Source organism: Equus asinus, chromosome 16 (assembly GCF_041296235.1).
Source record: "Equus asinus isolate D_3611 breed Donkey chromosome 16, EquAss-T2T_v2, whole genome shotgun sequence".
Taxonomy (NCBI): Eukaryota; Metazoa; Chordata; class Mammalia; order Perissodactyla; family Equidae; genus Equus; species Equus asinus.
This window is the reverse complement of record NC_091805.1, coordinates 8,148,461-8,175,028: the sequence shown is the minus strand read 5'-3', so window position 1 is coordinate 8,175,028 and position 26,568 is coordinate 8,148,461. Positions and strand designations below refer to the sequence as shown.

Sequence of the window (26,568 nt, the reverse complement as noted above, 5' to 3'; positions counted from 1 at the left end):
CTCTAAATGGCAGGATTTTTATTAAATAAAGTAATGTGTAGGAGGGCATTCAATCTGCTTATTTTATTTTTCTGTTTCTTGCTGGGAAGATTATTGCTCATTAGAAGTAATAACTTTAGTAGTCCCATAGCAGTAACTATATGCAAATCGTATAAACAAATTAAACCTGACTTTAATATAAGTGAGTCTGTGCAGAAAGAGGCAAAATACTCACTTTTTATAGATTCAATAAAAATCATACTCTTTAGGTTACTACAGAACCGTTCTGTGTCCTAGGAGAGGCGTTTTGCCTTAACGGCTAGAAAGCAATTGAAGCACCATCTCGCATAATAGAATCGAATTCTTTCTTACTAACAATATTCAGGTTAGATTTGGTAAATAATTCACCTAACAGGTTATGGACTCTCGAAGAGCATTAAACAGCATCCATAAAAAACTCTTATGATCAATTTCCCCACAATATAAAGATAAATAAAATGCTGATCGTCTATTCATTCATGTTGTTCATGCTTCACTACATGTGCTTAGAAATGCCAATAAAGGAAAACTAAAGGCAGGAGGGATATTCTTACAGAGAAATGCCAAACATACCCTGTCTAACCTTCTAGCTTCTATATGTCTAAGCAGCTGTTGTCTCCAGTCTGCAGGCATTTTACCACAGCTCTCCTCTCCCTTCACAGGAGTAGGCCTCGTCTTTATATCACTGTTATCTGATGGCTTGTCACCATAGTTACCCAAGTTATAGTCAGATGGTATTTTTTCCAAAAGAGCTGCCATAGTAGGCCTAGCTGAAACTGGCCTGGTTTGGGAGGCACCGTAACTCTCTGTACTGTAGCTTCTTGCAGACAATGGCCTCCTCTGGGTAAGGTTTTTAACTGGAAAACTTCCCGCCTGAGCTTTCACTTCTTGATATGAAGGGTGTTCATCTTCATACCTGCCATTCCTTTTCAGGAACTGGGACTCAGTCACTGAAACGCTGCCTTGGCGATCCGGACCGCCCCTATACGGAGGCCGGCCGTACCTATCACTCGGAGGCAGCTCATGAGGTTCGCTGACCCTCCGAAACATGGCCATCTCCGTGGAGCTCGCCAGGGAGTCGGCTCTTCTCAAGAAGCCTGCCCTAGCACCTTGGCTTGCAAACTGGGCGTTCACCACAGCATCCTCATTGACAGATGGCTGGGAAAAGGAGAACATCTGCTCCATGGGTGGGTATCCTCTGTAAGCTCTGGGACTAACCAAATCCTTGGCAAGGTTTTTGCCGGTCTGTTGCACGTACTCAGAATTGTGTTGAAAAGGGGGCGGTATCCTCTTTTCGGCTTTAACTTCCACTGCTCCTTGGGGATTGAAGCTTTGGTCAAACTGATAGACTTTTTTTGTCATGGAAGCTTTTTGTTGTTGCGGGCCTTTACTACCTCCGTAAGTGAGCATCTCGTCATCCAGCATTGGGACTGACTGACTTCGAGACATACTGGACATACCGTGCTCCGGTCCCAGCATTTTATCTGGTCGTTCATGGCTTCCTAAGTGTTCACTTCCAGAAGCATAGTTCTCTAATGGTATATTATAAACCTTGTATGTACCAATGTCAATCTCATCGATACTCTGTGACTTTTTGAATTTATTGGACTTGATATCTTTCATTAGTGGGGAAAGCCTCTCTGTGCTTTTGCTAATGGAAATAACACCTTTGGAAGATTCTGGGCGGCAGTGGATTTGAGAAAAGACATTACTAAGACTCCTGTTGGGATTGGAATCATGATATTCCCACGGTACTCCTGGAGAGAAGGGGCTAGGTATTTCAGCAGATTCTTTTATGTGTTCTTTCCTTTCAGGTAATGGGCTGGTGGTAGGGGTTGTCTCTAATTTGGAAGGGAAAGCGGTCCTGTCTTCAAAAGGACTAGGGGTTCTGGTCCAATTCTGCCAAGGATTGGAAGGAGGCACTTCTGTTTCTGGTGTGTGTCTGTGTGTAGACTGCTCAAGTTCCAAGGGAACACCAACAATCCTATCCTGCCTAATCAAAGGCCTGCGTCCGTGAGAAGATGTGCTTCTAGATTTCGAATTTAAGAGAGCATTATTGTCGGCATTCTCTCCTGTGGTCTCCTCTGCAACAAACCCTGTGTTGTCATAATGTGAGCCATCAGTCCAGTTGTCAGTGAAAGCGTCACTCATCGGCAGCCGGTCAGGACGCTGGGGTAGGTTCCCTGGGGGAACAGCCTCCCGCTGGCTGAGTAATGGCTTTGAATCAAGGGGCTGTGGGAAAGACTGTGCAATCCTGTGAACACAACAGGAAGGAGAAATATGAAAATGTGGAAGAGCTGGGGTTTCACCAGAAAGAGAATAAGCAGCCAAGAATGCCACAATCCTTTGTTTAACTGACTAGTCATCCATGCTTATGATTATGGTAGCATTATTATTTTATGTCCACAAAAATCCACCCCTTTACCCAGCTCTAACTTTTATTTCTTCCTAGTAATCATCACCTTCTAACATGTTACATAATTTACTTACCTATTATATTTATTGCGTATTTTCTTGTGTCCTCTGCTAGAATGTAAACTCATGAGGGCAGAGATTTTTTCTCTTTGGGCCTAGCATAGTGCCTGGCATATTGTAGGTATTAAATACATATTTGTTGAATGAATGAATAAAAGAAAAAAATATATAGGCCTTCAGTAATGATCTGGAAACCTGTTTGATAAGTGGGTTCACCTAACTCCTGGTCCCCATCCCTGGAATTTCTGATTTAGCACATTTCCAAACTATTGTTTAAGAGTGCCTTTCTTATGAACTCTTGGTATATCTAAAGAACCCAAATTGTCTTCAAATAATGTTTATTTGAAGGCCAAATACTGAAGACATTAAATCCACTGTATAGGGAACACATTCATGTATCTTTTTCTAGAATGCAAATTATATTATGACTTTTGGTCATTGGCAAGTTTACAACAGTGATCATAGTATCTCTAGAAGATGCTCCTTTATCTAAGTTTATTCTAAACCATTTGCACACTAAGAATATTGAATTATTCATCTCTTATCAGTGAGAGAAAGACTTCTAAGTGCTTTTGCTGATTAAAAAAAGTAACTTTAGAAAGTATCTTCCAAAAGTACCTAAACTAACCTCAGCTTATATCACAATTATATATCACAAATAATGAATTTATAAACTGAAAGAGTTAAGACTTTTGTCATGGGCATTAATGAACAGAAATAGTTATTCATTAATTACCAAAGAATATATTGCTAACAGCAGTGATATTATCAGTAAAATATGAATAAAAGTCATTTCTGCCTATATTGTATGAGGATTTTGATCTGTTATTTGCAGGGTAAAACACAGCAACAAGTTACGAAGCAAGGGCATCAGAACTGGGCAAATACTACCTCATTGAGTCACTTTATTGCACTCCGTAGCTTTTGTTTTTTCATCTGTAAACGGAGGTAATATTGAGTAGGAGCCATTTGGGAAAGATTAAATACTTTTACTTACATCCTAACTGTTCCAGGTGGTGATAAAATGTTGATGATGATGATGATAGCAATAAAAAATTCATTGAATATTTACTTTGTGTTAGGCACACAAGTGCTTTCCATGCATCTTACTTTAACCCATAACACCCTTTTGGATGGAGGAATGCTCAAATGTGTCATAAATAAGTATTGGGCAAGCACAATTTTTCATTTTTATAACTTTTTGTCCTATCACCTCCACCTGTTAATCTCCTACCATCTCTCCCTTAAGCAATGGTTTTGCTGCGTAAGATGGATTCATCCACTCTTGGAATCCCAGGAGGACTAAATTTGCTTACCTGTCCCCTTCTGTCTTCTACATCACTCAGGTGCTGAATACAATTCCAAAATTAAGATTTCATTTTTTTAAAAAGTTGCTGAAAATAAGCATTTGGGAACAGAAAAGAGGGAATTCTAAACACACCTGTTACCCCACAAAGAATTATGTACTGCGTCTTTAGCGGTTGTCTGCAAGGACCCCACTTTAACCCGGGTGTTAGAGGATGCTGAGGAAGCCTGGGAAGGCGAGTAGTCTGAGTAAGTGCCTGAGGAAACACTGTTATTCAGACAGTGAGTCTTGTCAACTTCAGACTCATCAGTTGATTCTGAAATGTAAAGGGGAAAATATTATAATGCTACGAACACTGACAATTATAAACAGAAAAGGAAGTATGAAAAACAGCATATCGATTAATATTAGAAATACATATTTGTAAAATATTTCTATAGACTATGGTGTATCATAATTTACAACTGGTGACTCATCATGCACATGCATTCGTGGCATATTTTCCACATCAGGTTCACAGTTACCTTTTTTGTCCTTCCCTAGCAGAACAAGTTTGGGTGGGTACAGAGGGGTCTCAGCTAATGAAGGGTGAAGTTCCCCAATCCTCATTTCATTAGCTGGATGAACAAAAGAATCCTGAGAGATATAATAATACAGGACAAGGAAAGTAAACATTTAAACAATGGTTAACCACGATGGCAGTATCTTTATTTGGCTCAGATTTAAAGGTGGGGCTCTAAAATTTAGATCACTGTGGAGCACCAGGAGAAGTGAATCGTATGTTTCTCTGAGGTAAGCACTAAAATGTTTTGTTTTTTTAATTTAAACGAGTCCATCTATTCACAAGACATTTTTGGGATGTTGTTTATATGCCTGGCACTGTGCAAAGAACTGTGGAGTTTCCAAAGAAAGACAAAATGTCACCCATGCCCTCGGGGGGTTTACAATAGTTCATTGTAACACAGGACCGAAGTATGATAAGCCATATATGAGCAATATGATACATACAAATATACGGTATATACAAATGTAAGAGTTCTAAGGGGTGAACTCTCTTTAGAGTTCTAAAAGGAAAGTATATCACTGACCAACTAGATTTTCTTTGAATCCTTAGCCATATTAATGCACAGCTGGGTCCTATAAGTCCTGCTTTGACTGCTCATCACCCTCTTAATTCATACTGTTTCCCGAGTGATCTCAATTTCTTTAGTTCTACCACGCCTTCTTCCTAAGGGTTTTAGTTTTCTTGTGATCAGTCTAGTCTGCTAAATCTTCATTCTAAATCCATTCATTGAGTGTAATGAGCAACACTGGTACAAGAATATAACTTCAAGGGCTGGCCTGGTGGCGTAGTGGTTAAGTTCACTCACTCCACTTTGGCGGCCCAGGGTTCGCGGGTTCAGATCCTGGGCGTGGACATACGCATCTCTCATCAAGCCGTGCTGAGACGGTGTCCCACATACAAAATAGAGGAGGATTAGCATAGATGTTAACTTACTGACAATCTTCCTCAAGCAAAAAGAGGAAGATTGGCAACAGATGTTAGCTCAGGGCCAATCTTTCTCACCAAAAAAAAGAATATAACTTCATAATGACAAATGAACATGCAAAAAACCCCGTGAATTTTATACTTCTACAATTCAAATTATTATTCCCAGTTAACTTGGGAGTGGGAGAACATTAGGGATGGCAAAAATACCAAATTCTCACTTTCTTCTAGATCTAAAAATGTCTCATCTATGCCCGTGAGTAAGTAGTGATATAAATTTATGAACAGCAGTTATCTTTATGTCTTTTTTATTAACCTTTAGAAATTTGAATTTAAAGAATTTTCAGTTTTTTCACTCATTAGTACTTGTTAGTTTGGAACATTAATGTAACGCATATAGAAATATTCTGTTAAATCAGAGAGAGAATATACTTGAGGACCAAAATATAATAAATAAAATCGGTCCCGCCTTATAACTAATTGGTTGGTATAATCAAACAGAACTCTTATTATAAATTTATTGTGCTGCCTCCTGGTGAGCTCAGCTGCGAGCACATTAGTGCCTTAAAACGCAGTATCAAATTTGAAGAGGGGTAGGAAAGAGGGGGATTGATGGAAATTCTGGAGATGAAGAGGGAAGTCTGTGTTTTTGTGCATTTTGAAAGTTATTTCAAAGGTTTAGCATAAGAAACTTATGATAAAGTTTTAAGTTGACAGAATACAGAATAAAAGGCTTTGCTCATCTTTGAAGAAATGTGTAAGCAGAACAGGTGCAAGTTTGATAAATGGTACCACGAAAGGCAGAAAATATGTTAAGACTTTCAAAAAGATTTCACGAACAAGGTGGCATATTTCTGTTTTCTTCCTGCTTCACCAATTATTAATCAGGTTACCTTGGGGAAGTCAGTGTACCTCTCTAGATCTTACTCAATTCATCAATCACATGAAGGTAATAGATAGTAGGAATTAGTGAAAATTTCTGTCTAGTACTAACATTCGATAAATCTAACTTTTTCATTGAAATAGTATTTTAAAAAGGAAATATTCCTATGACAATACAGAAGTATAGGCATTTTGCTTTAGTCAAAAAAACAAAACAAATAGTTGTACAAGCACAGAAATGTAAATATAGTTAAAGGTTTCACGATTTCTTTTTCCTTATGCCTTATGCATTCATACTCAAGTTTTGTATGTACAGACCAAACTTTCACACTGGTATCCCAAAATTGTGACCAGAGCTTTGCACGGTAGCTGTGGTCTGGCTCAGATTCAAGTCTCTGGCCCTGCCCAATAATTTCTGTTTTGAATTAAAAAAAGCCCTAGCAACTAGGAAGAGAGTATGCTATCAGCTAATTGTGAACTTGCATCTGTTCTCTAGAGTTCTGTGGCCCTCCACCTAGCATAACACTACTGAGGCAAGAACAATGGATTTGCACTGATCCAGTTAGACTCTCTTATCTGCAGGAGTAAAAAGATGATGCTGATGAAGATGATGATGGCCAGCAGTTACAGAGAATGTATTGCATGTCTGCTACTGTGCTATTATGCTAAACACTTTATATTATCCCTGTTGTTTATTTAAAAGATAATCTTTTATTTTTATTTGGTATTTCTAAGTTACCTATTAGCATCATCTTTGTTTCACAGGTAAGGCAATGGAACCTCAGAGAAGTCATAATTCCAAGTGAGAAGCTTAGTAGGTGGTAGAGCCAGGATTGGAACTAGGATCTGTCCTACTTGAAGGTCTTCTATGTGATACTGTAGGTGCTATATTATCTACCCTAAGAAAAGTTCCCGTCTAAAATCCACCTCCACAGAAAAAAGTTAACTGTCCAACAAAGGAAATTACTCATTGACTTTGTCTCTATAAATGCTTTTATAAATAGGCTGGAGGAATCAAGTTCATGCTGAAAAAGTGGGTGAAGCTTTTGGGACTACGTCTACAGGTGAAGACAGTGGAAGTTACTGGCAGGGAATCACATTTAGTGGAGACTCCATTATAAGTACATTGAACTATGTGTCCTTCCGGTGAGGAGACAGAGGGGGAGGGGAAAGAAAAGGTAAACTTCCTTTTTTTACCCCGTTGCCCTTCCACTGTTCAAACTAAATCTTTGCTGCTGCTGCTGCTGTAGTGAAAGGGAGCCTACAATAGAAATCAAAGGGGGAAACATGCTTGTGTCTGAGCTTTTGAGAGTCCAGGTCTAGTATTAATAAAAGCATTTAAGGACGTTTTTAAGGGTAGTTGACTGTCCTCTGTCACTAGGAGAAAGATGTGGTTTCTCTGTAGACAGAAATTGTGCTGAGTCTCCTAGCAAAGGGAAAGTGCAGGGCCATTATGAACGTGACGGACGTGGTGAACAGGTATCCATTCAGAAATTTTCTGTAATGCAGGGTAGTGACGCACAGAAGGATTAAAAGAGGATGGGGCAGGGTTAGCACATCATTCTCTTCTTGGGGGGAGGGAATTATCATTTGTGGTAGCCTTCCTCTGTGCCAAGAACTGTGCTTGGAGCTACATAAAATACTCCACAAAAACTCTGAATGTTTTAAAGGCAAGGAAACCAAGTCTCAGAAAGATTTCCCCGACTTGTCAAGGTCATATAATTGGTAACAGGGTAGATTCAAAATTTGCATTCATGTCCTCTAGACTTCAAAGGCTTTCTGTCTTTTCTCAGACTGTGCTCTGAGGCACCCACAGTGCTGTTGCTAAATCACAGGGATACCTGGGTTATTTTAGATATCTGAAGGAAACAAAGCAATACTTGGCTTCAGTCAGACACTGTGTGAACTGCTACCTCCAGGTAGCTCTCAGGGTCAACATTAGATAGTACATTCCTTTTGATGAGAATCTTTGTGAAGCTGGGTTTTTGGTGGTTGCTGTGATCAAAAATCAAGTGCCACTTGAAAATCAACATGAAACAGAAATTAGAGTTGTAGTGGCCAATAAGATTCCAAGGTTTGAGAAGGCAGGCAGTGTGTGATAGGTGCACACATTCCATTAATAAGTAGTTTTGGTTATTTAAAAATGAAATGAAAATATTATTTTCTCTTTCAATTTATGTGTATTATTTTTCAAATAATGTCTAAGTAGGGCATAAATAATTACTGAGTTATTCAGACCTAACTACTTAATAAATGGAACTGTTAGGTATTTCTTTTGGTCTAGGGTCCTTGTAACAAAATTACTAAGACACTAAAGGCATTTGTATACGAAGAGTTTATGAACCTCAAGCCTTTACTTATTTTATGTTATAGCTTTATTCACTGTACCATTCTCTTTCCTTCTGTCCTTTTTCCCTGCTTTCCTTGCTCCACAATAATCTCCATCATAATATTTTACCTTTACTCATAATATTATATTAATGTATTAATATATATATTATATTAGATCATCAGAGTTAAGAGGGATTTCTTTTTATTGGCCATATGGTAGATTGTTGTTAAAATACATGTTATTCAACATGCAGGTGATAAAATGTGGATAGGAATGGCAGCCAAAGCTCAATTAATCATTAATTCAACAAAAATCCAGAGAAATTCTCCTTGCTTTCAGTGAACTTCTAATTGGATGGAAAGACAGACATGTTACCATAGTCAAAACAGTAAACTGTATCAGTCATTCAGTTATTCAACAGAAAGTAACTGGGCTCCTTCTCTGCTCTGGGCACTGTGCTGGACACTGGGAGGACAATGGTGGACAAGACAGACACGGTCCCTGCTCTCGTGAAGCTCACAAGCTGAAGTTAATAAACAAGAAAATCAAAAAGGTTTTCATTACATTTGATGCTAAGATACAGTGTGATGTGATAGAGAAAATCAGAGGGTCCTTACCCATTAGGGCGATCAGGGAAGGGCTTCCTGTTGAGATAAACTTTAAGCTGAAACTTGAAGAATGAGGAAGTGCTAGCCATATAAAGAACTGGGTGTTAAAGACTGAATGTTTGTGTCCCCCCAAAATTCTTATGTTGAAATCTATCTGATGGTACTTGGAGGTTGGACTTTTGGGTAGTGATTAGGTCATGAGGGTGGAGGCCTCATGAATGAGATTAGTGCCCTTATAAAAGAGACCCAGAGAGCTCCCTGGCCCCTTCCAACATATGAGGTCACAGCGAGAAGGCAGCCATCTGTGAACCAGGAAGTGGGCCCTCACTGGACACTGAATCTCCTGGCGCCTTGATCTTGGACTTCCCAGGCTCCAGAACTGTGAGAAATGATTTTGCCTTTAGTGACTGAGGGACCAATAGCCAGCACCTGGCTATAACTGTATACTAACCCCTGATATCTTTGGGCCTTTGAAAGTTTGATTTTAAGTCTGTTGAGCATTGATTTTTACATACAAATAAAATCCGGCTTCTTAAAAAAATGTTTTTGTTTATAAGCCCCCCAATCTATGCTATTCTATTATAGTAGCCCAAACGACTAAGATGCTGGGGAAAGAGCAAACGCAAACTCCACAAGGCAAATATAAAGGAAAAGAAGAGCAGAAGGGAAGCTCTGCGTCCCCCGTTTTCCTTGTTCATATGGCTCTCCTGGTCATATTCTCTATCTAGAATAACAGATGCTACAATTCTTGACAGACGGTTGGCTAATAGAAAGTGATCAAGCAATGCTGATTTCCCTTTCCTTTTCCCTCTTCCCTGCTGCAGTTGTAATTTATTTACCTTGTTTTGTCTTTCTGTTCTCTGCCTCTGGTTCTGTGTACCTCTATTCTTGGTTTTCTCTTGGTTTTCCATATTTAACCACATGGATCACTATATCATAGCATGTGATACCCTCTTCCACATTCTTGGCAGTGTGAACTAAATAGCAATGACTCAAAAATAGTATACATTTGAAAAACATATAATTAAAATGTGTAATATACACTTATCACATAGACACTTGGTTATTTGTATTTATTGTATCTGGAAGTTGAATAAATGGAGTATGGCCCTTTAATTCAGATGCAGCAGTTTGAGACAAGGGGATGATACAGAAAGCAACAGCTGCTCCTTTCTCTAGGATGGCTAAAAGTTGTGGAAAGGAGACGTAGAATTTCAATTTTAGAAACAGTATTGCTGTTACCAGTGCAATTTTAATTCAAGAGGAGAAGCCAGCAGAAGAAGAGAACTAAGAAAGGGTGGGGAATCACATAAAGCTGAAGGTTAAGCTTCAATCTTAGCCCTATTTAGTTCGGCTACTCCAGCTAATTAAGAAGCTTAGATAGGCAATGCAAAGCCACTGTAGCGTTTTCAAGGAGGGCAGAATTAGATGTGTGTTTTAGAAAGATCGTTAGCAAAGCACTCAACGTAAACCAAAAAGTTGCCGGGTTTAGAGTAAGGCAGGACAGAGTTGAGGGCCTGAGGAGATGGATGAGATGCACTTAGAGGAAAATGTAGAGGCTTTGGTGATTGTTTGGAAGGGGGAGTGGAGAGAAAGATGGAAAAAGAAATTAGGATACCTCCCAAATCCCCAGCTTGAGTGAACTGGTAGATAATGATGCCAGCAGAGACCAAGACTAGGAATACAGGAGCTCAAGCAAGTTTGTGGAGGAAACATTAAATTTAATTTTGGACTTGTTAAGCTTGAATTGCTTGTGGAACAATTTTAAGATTTTTCTCCATTATTATTATGAAGTTCATGGCCCAACCCAACTTTTTCTTGTTTCACCTATCCCATCTCTGTATTAAGCAATTTTAAGATCTGCTTATTTTGTAGTAAAGTTACTCAATTTATGGGTCATCATGACCTCATAGCTATTTTGACATTCGATTATGATTACATGAGATTTAAATATAAAGTGTATGTGTATTTAGTTCGTACTCATTAAATGTCGATTTTCTTTCTTTTTGTATTATTATAGAATCTTAGAGACAAAAGAAAAGGTTGTTGCTTTGCTATAGCATATCTGTAATATTTTGGAAATGAAAGAATATAATAATACTGGTTTTATAAGCAGAAGGGAAAAAGCAATGAAAGTGAGTAATTATTTAAATTTTCTTCCCTAGTTATCCAGCTGTCTTCTTTTCTGGAGCAGGCTGGTACCTCCACTGGGAGATGTGCACGCACACCATGCTTATTTTTGCTCAAGCTTTTCCCTTTGCCTGGAATGCCTTCCTGTCTTTTTGACTTTAAAAGAGTTGTCCAATCTTTAAAATGCAGTTCAACCTTAAACTGTTTCACATAACTTTTTAACTAATTGGCAATGATTACTTCTCTCCAATTTCATAGAGCATTATATTCTCTATCACACATTCAACTATGTGATCATATTTTATATAAAATGTTCTCTAATCACCTCCTCTGTGTTATGTTTACCTGGGAAGGCTCTAAATTATTTGGGGGCTATGCACACATTTTATATTTCTTTTCTCTCTCTCACAGTGTTTAGCACAGTGCTAAATATGCAGTTGGTGTTTAATCAATGCAACAAATTGATGCTCTGAAGTGCAGATTTGTAAAAGAGTTTTGCTAATTTAGATTGTTGAGAAGCAGGTTTAGGAATTTCTTGATGTACTCATACCGATTATGTTTCTAATGAAGACAGAAAGGTGATCATCAAATTAGCTGAAGAGTAGATGAGATAGTACAGAGGTGGCATAAATGTAGTTGAATTCTTTTCAGACCACACAAATTGATGAAGATAAATATCTAATTCATTCCAAAATATAGGAATTAAGCTTCACATTACTAGATTCCGTAAAGCTCAATTTCAAAATTATCTCTTTTTTTGTTGTTTATAGTAGTGTTTCTTAAAAAGGCTGTAACCCAAGCACAAAATTATTAAAAAAAAGAAAAAAGTTGGCTCTAAACTTGATTGGGAATTATACTGAGATTTGCAGAATAAAAAAAGTTTTCATTTAGTCTTTTCTAATGACTCATACAACAAAAGTTTGGGGGAGCCAAAGGAATAGCATGAAAATCATGTAATACATTTACTGGCCAGGCCTCGCTGGGTGAGTGAATTATTACTTCTGTGTATATTGGAACTTCTGGAGCTGTATTAATGACTTTAAGACATGTGGTTGTCATTTATCTGTGATTTAGTAAATGCAACCCTCATAGTTTGAAAGAGTAGAGAAAAAAATATATTTTATATTTATATTTTAGGAGAAAAATGCACTTATCAAGGAAGACCTATTCAGTTAAAAAAAAACATTATTTAATAATTCCAAAAAATCCAAACCACACTGGCAATTACCAATAACCTTGAAATACCTCCACTGTAATCTCCTTTGGAGCTACAGGCCACTTGTGTTCATATTTTTCTTTCACAGTTTGCTCCGTGTTAGCAGTTGGATTTGAATTCTCAACACGCACTCCATGGCTTGGTTTACCCACCAGATTTTGAACAGATTTTACCATATTCTTTAAATCCTCAGGGTAAGGAGTTGGATATCGTTTTAGGTTTATTTCAACCTAGAAGTTTATAAAAAGAAATTTAACACAAAAATACCTTCAGCAGCATGTTCACAAAACCACTCCATTGACGTGCAGTAGTATAACCAAATGCAATATAGTGAGTGCTGAGCAGGCTGACAAACTGTAGAGTAGAACACACAGTGTTCTTCTCGTATTCTGCCATGTGGGACTTCTCCCAACCCTGCCCATCCTTCTAGATGAAAAACAATTTTTGGATTATATCCTACCTTTAGACATCCCCTATAGATGGTTGAAATAGCAGTAGGTCAAACACTTAAATGACTGGTAATCTCTGAAAAATTTAATTAAGTTACTATTAGCTGCTTTTATACTTTGGAGGCCATTCCCTTCCCTATCTTAGTTATTTGTAAGTAACTATTTTGATGTTAAAAATGTCTTTGGAGTATCAATGCAAGTGATGGGAGAAGGCTCCCAAAGATTTACAAGTAGAGTTATCAGGTATTAAAAAAATGGGGAGTAGACAATATCTGCTGCCCAAATATGCATCAGCTCTATATTAATTAGCACGTTACATCAAAACGTAGGGTAGCTAATTCTTGTTAATACCTAAGCAAATATGCTTCAGGATGGCTTTTATACTTAGTCTTCACCCTAATAAAGTAACAGCCTTTGTAGGTAATGTCTTACAATAAAGAGAAATAAAAAATAGGGAACATTTTATAAGATATTCTAGATAAATGTAAATTTTGGTTTATATTTATTCAGATATTTATCTCCATTCTAGAACACATTTTTAGTGTATCAGTGTAACTTCAGGGAACATATATATTAATTATTATTTTTCACATTTAATTTAGAGAGAGAAAATATGAGACATTCCATATAAAATATTCCAGCATCAGAGTATTTATAATATACTTAAATGGAATAAACACAAATTGTCCATGCTGATTAAAAAGAAGTGGGAGGGAAAAAAAAGGGGCAGATTTACTTGGCCTGGATAATTCCAACAATCTCGCTTTTTTTGCATCTGAGTAGAACCAACTTTACAAAATGGAATGATTTACGTGATTGTGGTGAGTACGTGTCTGTGGAAAGTGTGTGGGGGGGTTAAGGAGAGAATGTGGAAGAGAAGCTGAAGGAGGAAGAGGAAGAGTGGGAATGAGAGAGCAAAGGAGAAAGAGGGAGGGGCATACACAGACCCGCCCACCCACAGCCATGTAATTTATGGGATGTAAGAAACTATGATGGTGGTATAGATCTGGATTAAAAATATGAATTCAAACACTTTTGCTCATCTGCAGTTTTAGCAAATCCACCAACTTTGTTATTCTAGTATTTCATCTTCCTTGTGGCTCATTTTCCTTATCAAATACTGGGATTGGATTCACCAGATGATTTCCAACATTCTTTTCAGTACTAAAATTACAAAATTTCTTTTCCAATAAATTTTTGGAAAGCTGATGAAAAACCAGATAATTTTGTTAGTGTAAATATTGTTCAAATGCAATTTAATCTTTTATACTTCCAAATAAGGAAGGATGAAATTAATAATATACAGAAATAAAGCTACAAAAATATAACCCAAGAAAAACTTAGACTTTACATAAAAAAAGTATAAGCTGTTAGAGTATAATATAAATATATTTCAGGGTACTTAATTTATAATGCATTCTTAAATAAACATAAAAAGAACGATATCCATGCTAGACAAGATCCATTGGGATGCATGCATTCTTGGATCTGCTATTTAAATTGGTATTAGAAATGTTAATCACAAATTAAATCTAAGTTTTGAATTATATTGTTGAACTTGTTTAAAAGTACCTGATATCTGAAGGCTAAAAGTAAAAAAACTACACTTAAGAAAATGTAAGTTGAAGAATGGTATGACTATTATGCCAATTAAGACTGTCTTTTAATTTTTAATAACCAGTGGTATATGAATGAAAAATAATTTTCAAGTAGGGTATTAAATTAAAATTCTATTTACCTTAAAAAATCCTCAATGCTAAAATTACACTTTTAAATTGAATCAGAGGCAAAAAAAAAAAATGTGAAGTGTTCTTCCTTAATTGAATTAAATACTTCATTGAATAATGTAATCTATTTTTTGCAGATGCCATGTCCCATGTGACACAATTAGATGACTAATTACTAATGGCCATGGCACCAACATTTTCTGATTATTTTATAAGCAAGTTAATGTGTTACTTTGGTCACATCACCAGAATATGTTTGGGTATATTATCTCTATAAAAAATTTCAAATCTAGAAACAGAAGCAGATTTGCCATGAAGGTGATGAAACTTAAGCTTTAGGGCCTGCCATTTGCATGGGCTCTTTCCAAAGCCTTGTGAAGGGCCCCACTTATGTATTATTTACAGGGTTATTTTATATTCTTTTTCTGAAAGAAGCCCCTCCCCAGACTGTGGAAGCGCGGGGGTCTCATAACACTTGGCTTTGTTCCACCTGGACAATAAGACGCTTGCTTCCCACTTACTAGTCTACCAGCAGAACTTACTGGACCTGGAGTCAGAAGAGCTAAATTTAAGCCACCGATTTACCCTCAACTAGCTATCAGCCACTAATATTTCTGTCTAGTTTCTACTCATGTAAATTGGGAATGATAATATCCCTCCCACACACTTGGGTTAATCTAAAGCTCAAAAGAGATAATAAATGTGAAAGTCCTTTGAAAATTTATAAGTTCTATGCAGATATTAGACACTATTCTAATAGCAGATTCTACTTATGTATTTTTGAAATCTGGAATCCTTTGGCAATCTAGATTCTACTATATATATGTTTACTCATAATACTTGCAACTGTCTGGATATTTTTTCAGATTGTATGCAGTAACGACTATTATTTATTCAGTATCTGACACGTGCCAGGCACCATGCAAAATGTTTTATAGGGATATTTATTATTAGTTATTAATAAAATAATATTTATTTTATTATTTACCATATAGATTTAAACATAATTAAACAATAAATGATTATAATTAACAATATTAATAATTTCTAATTATAATTAAATCTCATTTGAATTTCACAACCCATTGTAGCACCTGTTCCCATTTTACAGAAAGAAAACGGCCTCAGACAGTGTAAGTTACTTGCCTGAGGTTCTCCAACTATTAGGTAGCAATGTCTAGATTTGAACTCAGGCCTTTGACTCCAAAGCTTATGCTACACAAGTGTTACTTGGCTCAGAGCCATTTGCTGGTGTGTGTGCAGCACGTATTTGTATAATCTTTTGGAAGAAATACTATACATTAAAATGTGAGCTTTACTGAGATAAATAACAAGACAATTTCAATTTTTTTAAACATAAAGCTAATATCTTATAATTTCTTTTAAAATGAAACTATAGTATCTTATAATTCTGTTGTTTGCAAGCTTTGTAAAAGCATACTTTATACTCTTTTACAGATTGTTTTCCTTCCTATTTTTCAACTCATGTGTGCAGTTCTTCGGAAATGAATAAACATGACCATGAACACAATTATATTAATAGTTCAGCAATGCCCAAATACAAAAGCAGTTTCTTTATATTTTAAATATATAGGCTAAAAATATTCCCTTACTCTAGTATGGAATGACAAATTCATTTATTATACACATAGATGGGAAAATCTGTCAATTATGTTCTTACTCAAATATTGTGTATATCACTCACCATAAAGTATTTGCTCATTTTACATACACATTTTACTAAAATGCAAGATTTTACTGAAATGCTATTTTATTTTAATTTTGGAAAATAAATATTTCACAACATTCTATGTATCTCAGATCTAAATAAAGTGCAGTAAATGCAAATAGCAGCTGCAAGATGTTGGAGACTCCCAAAAATTTAGCCATGAAGAAATAATTAATGTTAATAGCTAGGGCACTTAGAGATCGGATCTTGAGTTCACATAGAACTATGGTTTTCTTATATAATAATTAATTCTAATTTGATTTGCTTGTAAATTCCAGTAAGAGAAATAATAGTTAATGCTTTGATTACTGATTAAATATCTTATTCTAGGAATTAATTGGAAGGTTTTACAGAGAAAGGAAACCTATAGCAGTGTTAGTTAGGAAAATGCATTCTCAGCTTGCCTTATATTGCAGAAAGAATATAAGACACAGAAGAAGAATCTAGTCCATTACATGTGGATGGCAAAGTTTGTAAAATGCAGTGTTCTTTCACATCCCATTAAGATATTTTTTTCCCATTAAACTCTAGACACCCAACCCACTGAGATAAGGAAGCCTTATTTGCCACAACTCCCAAACCAATCTTCTCTTACAGGAATTCTCATCATCTGTGCCTTCAAATTAAAGGGAAACTGATGCTTTTAAACAAATATTCATCTTTGTGCTCGAAGTTCACTCTCAGCAAATCTCCATTCAAATCTCAGGCTATTTTAAGAATCAAGTTAGTTAATCTCCCCCAGAATTGATATTATTAAAAAAATGTATGTAGGTACAGGGACAATTTAGATTGTATCAACAGTGTCATCAACATTCTGCCGAACTATTGGTATTCCCACACTTTAAAGAAAAAAATCTTTAAAAATAAAAACATAAATAAAAATGAAGCACCGAACTCAAAAACCATTCCAGATATCCCACCATTAGGCTCTCATATTGATGTTCCCTCCCCTCTGACTCAGTTCTCCCCGCCCCACTGCCAATGTTAATGAACAAAAATTAAATTGGATCAAACACTGGCAATTGGAAGGTTTCTATATGATCAACACATCTTCCCCCAAATCATGCAGAACATACCCCATTAACCACTGTTCCAAGGTTGCCTCTACAAGGGGGATTCTCCTACCTCAAACACCTAGGCCTACCTGTCTGCCACTTAGAGAGGGAAGAGTGGTGGATTGTGCTGCAACTGGCAATGGAGTACACATGCTCCTTTCTTGCTGGAGGCCACTTATACAACCCCATGCCAGCTGTGGGTCATTCTGGGGGACGGGCATATCTTGGATCTGCTGATCACACCTGGCCCATGGTGTGCAGCAATCGCCAGACAGTCTGGCAGGTTGGAGAGTAATCCCACGCTGGCCCCTTTCCCAGGGGGCTTGGCAGGAGAGATCCTGTGGGAGAAGGAATCTCCATTTTCTGGGAGAAAGAGGAGCACTGTAGCAATACTTTCACTTTATCATTTTTCTACTCTTGATTTTTTTTTCACTCTGGGTAATGCATTTAAAACAACCATCAGAAAATTAGTTTTAACTCTATGTAATAAAACAGCACCAATACCACGTGAAGCTACAGGGTCACAATTTCTCCACACAAGGCAGCATTCATACTACACTATATGCACTCTAAGTAGGGCATTATACTCTAGTCCATTTGGAAGTTGATGGCATAGGTCAGTGGTTCCTTTTTACATTTTATGTAAATTAAAGGCAAATTGGTGCTAAACTTAATGTACATGTAATGAACCAGAAAATCATGGTTAATTTAGTGTAAGATTTCAGTATAGTCAATTCATCATACTTCTATGATGATTTATTTAGAAGTTTGTTTGTGTTCTAATTTGTCCAATAGCCAATGGCATTGGAAATATTCAAATTAGTCAAAGTCAAGTAGTTTGAGATTTTTGAAACATGTATTGTTTCACCAATATATAAGTAATCCAAACATCAATAAATATATTGAAAATGCACTCTAAAGTATAATGAACCTACTGTGATTATAAACAAACTTGATCACGTAACACACAAACAGGGCTTCTAAATAAGTGTTTGCATTTACTATATTTTATGTTTTCATTGACACATATTCCAGAGTATATTACAAGCACTCTTTTCTTCTTGGATCCTTTGAATATAGATTTTTAAAAAGAAGTATGTAGTATTTGACAGTCAATGAAGTAAAAGAATGAACCAGACGTCCAGTATAGAATGCATCATCCATTGGTTCTGGGTTTAACATATGAAATCCTTAAAAGAAGAACAGAAATGTTCTAAAGGTCTTTGTCTATTTTTAGTTTAGTATTATTTTTTCCAGGAATTCACAAGTTAAACAAAAATGTCTCTTTGGTTATTAGATAGCACTAACCAACCATCCAGAAACATTTTTTTTCTTAAACCCAAATCTTTAACAAAATTGTCATTTTGATTTGGAAATCCATTTTGGGTTCTTCACAATGATATAGGTAAGCCTTGTCAATCACCTTACTGTCTATTTTAGTAAGGTTCTAGAGTATGTTGATTTAAGAAAAATTTTAGAGAATGGGACTGAAGGGACAGAAAAGAACACATCACACAATCTAGATCTATTAATAGGATGCATGTACAATTACTCAGGTAACTGGTCACTAAGAGTGAGAGCTGTTAGTATCCATGACAGAAAAAGCGTACAAATAATACCATAAAAATTAATGAGAGATTCAAGATGTTGCCACGACGATAACATGAAGATCTGAGTTAAAATCTATATCAATTCTGATATTTTCTATTTTAAATAATAGAAAAATATAAATTTTAAAATTCAATCTTGTTACTTGACTTAGTTCCAACAGAGGAATTTTTAAAACATGCTTTGAAGTGAAAAAATTGAAGTTATTTTCCCTAAGGAATATCACCTGCACTCACCTTTAAAACTTGTAACTTCTTCTCAAATATCCCAGGGTCACAAAAGCTTTCAGAGAGTTTAATACCACTATAATACATTAATCCATTGGCTCTTCAACAATGTGTATTTTGGCCTCATACAGTCTGCATGATGCCTTGCTCAGTGATTGAAAGAAAACCATTTCAGTGCCTCAAAGTTGTAATAAGATGCTTTGGTAATGCCCATTACCCAGATTGGTTTGTTTGGGGTTTTTTTTGCTTTTTCTCAGCTTGAATCTCTTTTATGTTGTTATTTTGTAAGATGAGGTGGCATATCATGTTTGCTCAGTCATGACTGGGACATTAGTCTCTTTCAGAAGCACACTAATGCTTCCAAAATTACCATCCTGCTACAATGAAAGGTACCACCATGAGACTTGAAGATGTATGTGACCTTCTAACAGAGATCACTCAATTTGTCCCAAAGTCTATGTGAATAATAACAGTGGACAAACAAAGACAATGAGAAGAGAGAAGAAACAAAAATTAAATAGTTCACCTTAACTTTCCCAGCATTTTCATCATCTTCCTTTTTTTCTTCAAATTCAAAGGCAACTGTCATGCGTTGTTGTCTCTGCTCTTCCCACAGGGTAGGGTTAAAGCTGTCACTGTCTGACTGGAAATCTACAGTTAGATTCCAAAGTATTATTGTTTTTTTTACATAAAGTGTTATTAATAGAGCTTAGTACGCTATGCAAAAAATGGTGATGGGTACTATGAACAAATACAAAAATAGAAAAAGAAAGAAAGAAAGAGAAGGAAAGAAGGAAACAGAGAAAAAGGAAGAAAGAAATAAGGAAAGAAAGAGAAAAAAAGGAATAAAATTCCCTTGATGTTTGTTACATGGTCTTTTAATATCTTAACTCAAATTCAGCTTTCCTAAGTATACATTAATTATATATTGGGATTGGAAAGTTTTCCAGTGTAGAGAATAGGCTCTCTAGAGGATAATAATAACAGAGAGACTTGGACTAAGCATTTTAAAACATTATCTTTTTTAATCTTCACACCAGCACAATGGTAGTATTAATATCATCCTCAATTTATTAATGAGAAAACTATAGCTGAGTGTTAATAGACCTGCTCAAAGTCACACAGCTTCTCTGTGGCCAATGCAGGATTCTATTCCGTGTCGGTGTGATTACAGAGCCTGTATTTGTAACCATTAAATTCTATCAGGATTTTGTGAAAGCTACTACATAATGTTGGTTTTTCAATAAAGTGTCCACAATTGCAACTTTTTGTTTTGGTGTGCGTGTTGAGGGGGCAATAGAGGGGAGCCTGTTTTTAGGGTAACAAATGTGGAAAATTTAGTCTGTAACATTAAGATCTCAATTAGTCTAAATATGTCTCAAATTAACTGGGAAAATAAATGGCTTATAAATCTTTAACTTACATCAAAATATTGGCTAAAGATAGTATCTTTTTTGCAACATTATTGTGAAGATCACATACAAATGCGACGAAAGTGCTTAGTTTAGGATAAACTTTCCCAAAGGAGCACCTTTATTGTATATTTCCTTGTTAGTTGCAAAGTATTCTGAAAATTCAGTTATTACACTTCTGCCTGAAAAACCAAAGGGTGACTTCCTTAAGGTTCAAGAAAACTTTTCTACTATCAACTCTTCCTCCCTCAAAGGAAAACAAAACAAAACTAGGTGAATTCCTGAACATCACACCTTACCTAACGAGATCTACCTCACTCCCTGGAACAAGTTAGGGATTTGATCTTTGAGACAGGATCTCAGAAATGACTAGAGAATATGAGATATTTTTCATTTTCCCCTACATCCTTTTGAAATGAAATATTTTGATAATCTAGGGATATTAAAATGAAAATATAAGTAAAATTGCAAGAATAAAACATAACCCTTACTTAAGACTTTTCTTATCCAATATATAAACACACTAGCTTTTCTTTCACAAATTCAAAAGATCAATTTTATTGAAGACTGAAAAATACATATGAAAATAATCTTTCCTTTTCCTACTTCTGTAAGTCAAATTTTGAACAAAAATATCCTGAAATATCCCAAAATGATTGGCTTACATTTGTAAGTCAAAGGCTAAAGACATTTATTATAATTATCCCTAAAAATAAAAGCAAATAGTTTCTTTTAAAAGTTGGTCTCATTCAAGTGGATTGGGTGGATTTAATCTACAGGTGGATTAAAGTGGGTTTACTCTTCCAAGAATTACTTTCACTGTAAGACTGTAGAAAATGTGCACGACAGCCTGTGCTGGCTTGGGCTAAGGAGCTTATGCTGAGTTCCAAAGGGCAAAGGACAAACCTCTTTTAAAAGTTTTATGAATAATGTGATCGTAGGATGGAAGATTTAATTATTGAAAAAGGTTTAGGTTTTTCAAAAAGTATTCCTATCATAGTTGCTGACATTGTTTAGGGAAACTCAACTTGAAAAAGAAGGAATGGTCATAATTTGCAAGTCATCTCTTAGGGTTGACGTTTAACGTGAAATAATTTGGGGCCTGAGATCACGGGACTAAATGTTTAAACTGTGTTCATGAAATTAGTGAACACAGGAAATAAACCAGCTCATTAAACCTTCTTTAAGATCTGACTCTTCTTAGCTCATTCAATTAGTTAACATTAGGTTAACCAGTCCTGTGTCATGCAATCCACCAGGAGAAGTTTCTCCTAAAAGTCAATGTTATTTTCATGTAAGATATAAAAAGGAAGAGTTCTGTTTTTGGCATCTTACTTAAAATATTATAGTGTGGAAGATAAGATTCATGCTTAGAGTTAACCCTCAAATGATCTATGTGTGTCATGTAATTATCTCTAAAGCCTTGCCCATGGTCAATATTCCTGGCCAGAGATCAGAATGACATTAATTCCTTTTATCCATAATCACATAAGTATGGGAGGAATTTCTACTGACAATTTACCTTCATCACCACGAGGTTGCTGGGGAAACATGTAGTTAGTCAATACTCTTTGCTTTGTTTCTGGATGGGCTTCAGTTTGTAAGGGGATAAGGGCTTTGGACTGGAAGCAAAGAATATACAAATTAGATTAGTTAAATAGTAAATATGAAGACTATTTCTTTTATATAAGATAATGGTCCATAGTGTGGCCTCACTGAAGCTGAATGAACAATTAAAAGAAAATCAAGGAGAAAAGTAATGAAATTAGAAAGTATAACAAAATAAGACTATTGTTGAGGAATATTTTTAAATTCCAAGGTCTTCATGATGAAATTTTCTTTTTCTCTCTCTTTTACAAAACCTATTCATCTTCACTGAGCAATGTCAATTTTAATCCTGAAAAGACCCAAATGTATTAAGTTGTTTCAACTAAGTAAGCTTTTGGTATGGTTCTATATGCCCATTCATTTTTACATACTGTTGCCCTAAAAAGTCAAATGGAATCTTCTATCAAATTCATGCTATGCAAGACCATCTATGGATTTAATTAGGTTACAACATAAACATTTACTTTCAAGAGATATTTTTGCAACCAAAGACAGAATGCACATACAGATAAGCAACTGTACTTGTATCTATCACAACATATTTACCTATGAGTGGTTATATTTCATTCTCTATTTTTAATTTTATTTCAGAAATACTATTTTTGTAGAGTGTTTTAGAACTTTGATATCATATACAAGGCATGCTGTAAATAGAAATATATTGGAAATGATCACATTATTTAATGTTTTGAAAATCTGCTTATTTCATGACGTTGATTAATACGAGTGAAGCACAAAGAGGATTTGGGATACCAACTTGTCTCATGAAACTATGTCAGAAACACATTAAATCACTGTTCTAAATAAAAGTTAAATGATGCAGTCACTGTTCTGTTCACTGTCCCACAAGAGTAATAAATCACGATATCAGGGGATGTTTTTTCACAATGCAAGTCTGTAGAGTAGACTGTTCCATTAGCATAATTCTCACTGATTCCAGAAATGATTTATTTATAATGATAGGTTGATGCCTTGAAAAATCTATAGTTCATTGATAAGATTTAAATTTGAATGACAATCTAATTTTTTACTCAGTAGATGAAAGCAAGCACTGTAATTACTATAGGGACACGAACATTATTCTTACACTTACATTTTACCTTTATAAATGTTTATTTTAATTTTTCATGAAAGTAGCCCAATACCTAGAAGTCTGAACCATTCATTTACCAGTAACTCTGCTTTTCTGCTATCAATAAATAACAAACTAAATTCAAGATGATTTGTTTTCATTTGACTATTCACATTTTTGGATAGGTGTCTCAAAATTTTAGTATTACCAGAAAAGAGTAAAGGAGGACTAATAAACTACGTCAAAACTCTCTCTCACCCGTTTTTCTAGGGGCAAATCTTCTGCAACTGCTTCTTGTTATTTTCCAGTTAATAAAATTTTTCATTAGCACTCAATTACTGATTCAATTATAATCTATTTTTATGAGTTTCAGGAATAAATTCAAAACAATCTCAGAGAAAATGCTAATAGTGGCAAAGATATCTGCAAATTTCTTGAATAAAGTTTTAGAATTAAGTTGATTATAATTAAGAGTATGAGAAGAAAAAGGAACATGGAGGATAATAATTCCCTCTTGTGCGGATTGTGGTAATGATTTCTTATCTTTACCTTCAGAGATATAATTAAAATATGTCCTCTAAGGACATACATGTACCACCTGGAGCTACAAAGCTATAAAAATGATCATTTTGTGTATTAGATCTCTGACAATGAAGTAGATGCTAAATTGAAGTATTTAAAAAGGGTGGGGATTACAGTACTGTTTTGTCTACAGGAATGAAATACAGATTTGAATTACTACCTTTACAAAAATATCACCTCCAGGGGATAAAGAATCTATTTTGCAGTAATTGTCAGAGGTATCTATTGGGGTTAAGTTAGTAATCCAGAGTTTCCATTAGCGTCCATTTTAATAAGCAAAATCAGGTAATAAATCAGGTAATAAAAGTTTTTACCTGATTGTCAGAAAGCCACAAAGCTGCAAGCTCCTTAAGTTTGGTAAATGAGAATGGTAAATTCTTCAATCTGCAAAAACAAGAAAATTCTAATAGCATGGGTGAAGATGGATAAAATTCACTTTTATGAAGAATTATTTAAAATACTGTAACTTATTGATTTCGTTTTCTTCTCTCCAATTCTTTCTCCACTGACTAGCCTGAGCAATCTTTAAAAAGTGAAAAATCTCCTGTTTACAACCCTTTAAATGCTTCCTATGGTATCTAGGATAAGGTCAAAATTATTAGCATGCCTTGTTGGACCTTATAAGATCTGGCCACCCAGAATTCCTCCAGAAGGTTCTGCTATTCTTTTCCTGACTTAGTCAGCACTACTGGCCCTCTCTCAGCCTACTATGAGGATTAGCCAAGCCCTTTCCTTTGTCTGGAATACTCTTTCTTGCATGCTCCTCTTGACTAAATACCATATGTCCTTTAGCTCTCAGCTTAAAGGCCATTTTCTCAAAGAGGCTTTTTCCTGACTCCTCATTTAAACTGTTTTCCCCAATCTAGTCTCAAAACACCTTGTATTTTCTTTCATGGAACATATCACAGTTTGTAATGACATTGATTTTCGTGATTATTTTTTCACTGTCTGATATCCCCACAAAACTGTAGCTCCATGAGGGCAAGGGGCCATGTCTGTTTTACTACTAAAGGAATTTACAGCTCCCAATGTTATGTTGCCTTCTGAAGGTGTGTCCTTTTGTTCCTTCACCCTTCATATATTACATAGTAGATATTTAAATAAGGAATCTTTAAAAATAGCATTTTGAGATTGGTGAAGTTTGGTTCAGCTTTAGTATTCAATTAAAACCATCTATTTAGCTTTGGCTTCAGCCTTTGGAGGGTCAAACTGCCAAATGCCTACTTCAACATCCTATATGATATCCTTGAAATTGGCATGATCAATAAATTGTGATTATATAGATTATCATCATAACTAGACAGCAAAGCACATAATACAAACAAGGCATGCCAATGGATTTATTGTTAATTTCTGCATGCACACTTTTGAATACAGATAAGCATTTTAGACATAACTTGGAATGAAAAATTTCCTTAAGTCTTTAATATGTTGAATTCTATCAGTCAGTTGAAGGATAAATATATTTTGATAATGGAAGTGCAAAATGTTGCAATAATTAATAGGGATTGTGGAAGCAGCTCATTTTATATGCAAAAGCAGTTAAGTACTTTCAAATAATTTAATAAAGATATTGACAGCCAATGCAAATATTAACAGAGTGTACATTAGCTAGACAACTTTAGGAAGAATATAGTAACCTTTCTGAGCTAATAAATATTTGTAAAAGATAAATAAGAATATAAAGAAGGAAAAGAAATTATATAATAATTCTATTTTTATAGAATTATTTGTTATACTAGAATTTATAACATTAAACCAAATTACATAAAAGATATTTCTAATTTTTAGTTATTTAATTTTATTTAACCCAGAAATTATGAAGTAAGGTCTTATGGGGAGAACTTTTCACATCATGTGGAGAAAAATTAAAAGCAGAATATTAATTCTGCCACATCAAAAGTACATGAGGGGAGGGGGCTGGCCCCATGGCCGAGTGGTTAAGTTCGCGTGCTCCGCTGCAGGCGGCCCATTATTTCGTTGGTTTGAATCCTGGGTGTGGACATGGCACTGCTCATCAAACCACGGTGAGGCAGCATCCCACATGCCACAACTAGAAGGACCCACAACAAAGAATATACAACTATGTACTGGGGGGCTTTGGGGAGAAAAAGGAAAAAACTGAAATCTTAAAAATAAAAAGTACATGAGGGGAAAACTCTCCAGAATCATATACAGCAACATCCATGACAAATCATCAACAATTCAGTCATAAATGTAAAGTATGAAGAGATGAAAGCAACTGTTAGGATGAGCGACCCTCATTTTTCCTTGCCCTTCTGGTGACCTGCATTGAAAGTGAGCCTCTATTTAATATCACAAATGTGCAAATAAATTGACCACAGGAGCAATGATGCTGTTGACAGTGCAAAGGAATAATTATTCCTGAACTATAATACCAAATGTTTAAAATGTATTCTATTATAAATATGACATGTAGTAATCATGAGTTTTGGACACTTCATATTTAATCTTTCATCCTAGCTGTTCATTTTCTGATAGTAATGTTCAACTTTGGCCTCAGCTTTGGCTGAATATTAATTTTAACCTCAGGTTAAGATTCATTGATTAATTCATTAATTTAAAAATACTAATTTGACTCAAGACTGTGTTCTACTCACTGTACTAGGAAATAAATAAAGC

General features: G+C 35.4%; 1 protein-coding gene across 4 annotated transcripts in view; it reads right to left on the bottom strand.

Annotated features, from left to right (window-relative positions):
- The window catches only part of LRRC7 (leucine rich repeat containing 7), a 499,243-nt gene that overhangs the window by 80,674 nt on the left and 392,001 nt on the right, over positions 1–26,568 (bottom strand). For 3 of the 4 annotated variants that reach the window (XM_044749558.2, XM_070486576.1, XM_044749553.2), the window contains exons 14-21: positions 24,240–24,309; positions 22,186–22,285; positions 19,778–19,902; positions 17,506–17,754; positions 12,486–12,686; positions 4,324–4,435; positions 3,935–4,115; positions 592–2,272 (exon numbers count right to left, since the gene is read on the bottom strand). In XM_044749558.2, the coding sequence (XP_044605493.2) occupies positions 592–2,272; positions 3,935–4,115; positions 4,324–4,435; positions 12,486–12,686; positions 17,506–17,754; positions 19,778–19,902; positions 22,186–22,285; positions 24,240–24,309 (2,719 nt within the window). The remainder of the gene's footprint in view (positions 1–591; positions 2,273–3,934; positions 4,116–4,323; positions 4,436–12,485; positions 12,687–17,505; positions 17,755–19,777; positions 19,903–22,185; positions 22,286–24,239; positions 24,310–26,568) is intronic. The other variant, XM_070486577.1, reaches the window with a different exon arrangement.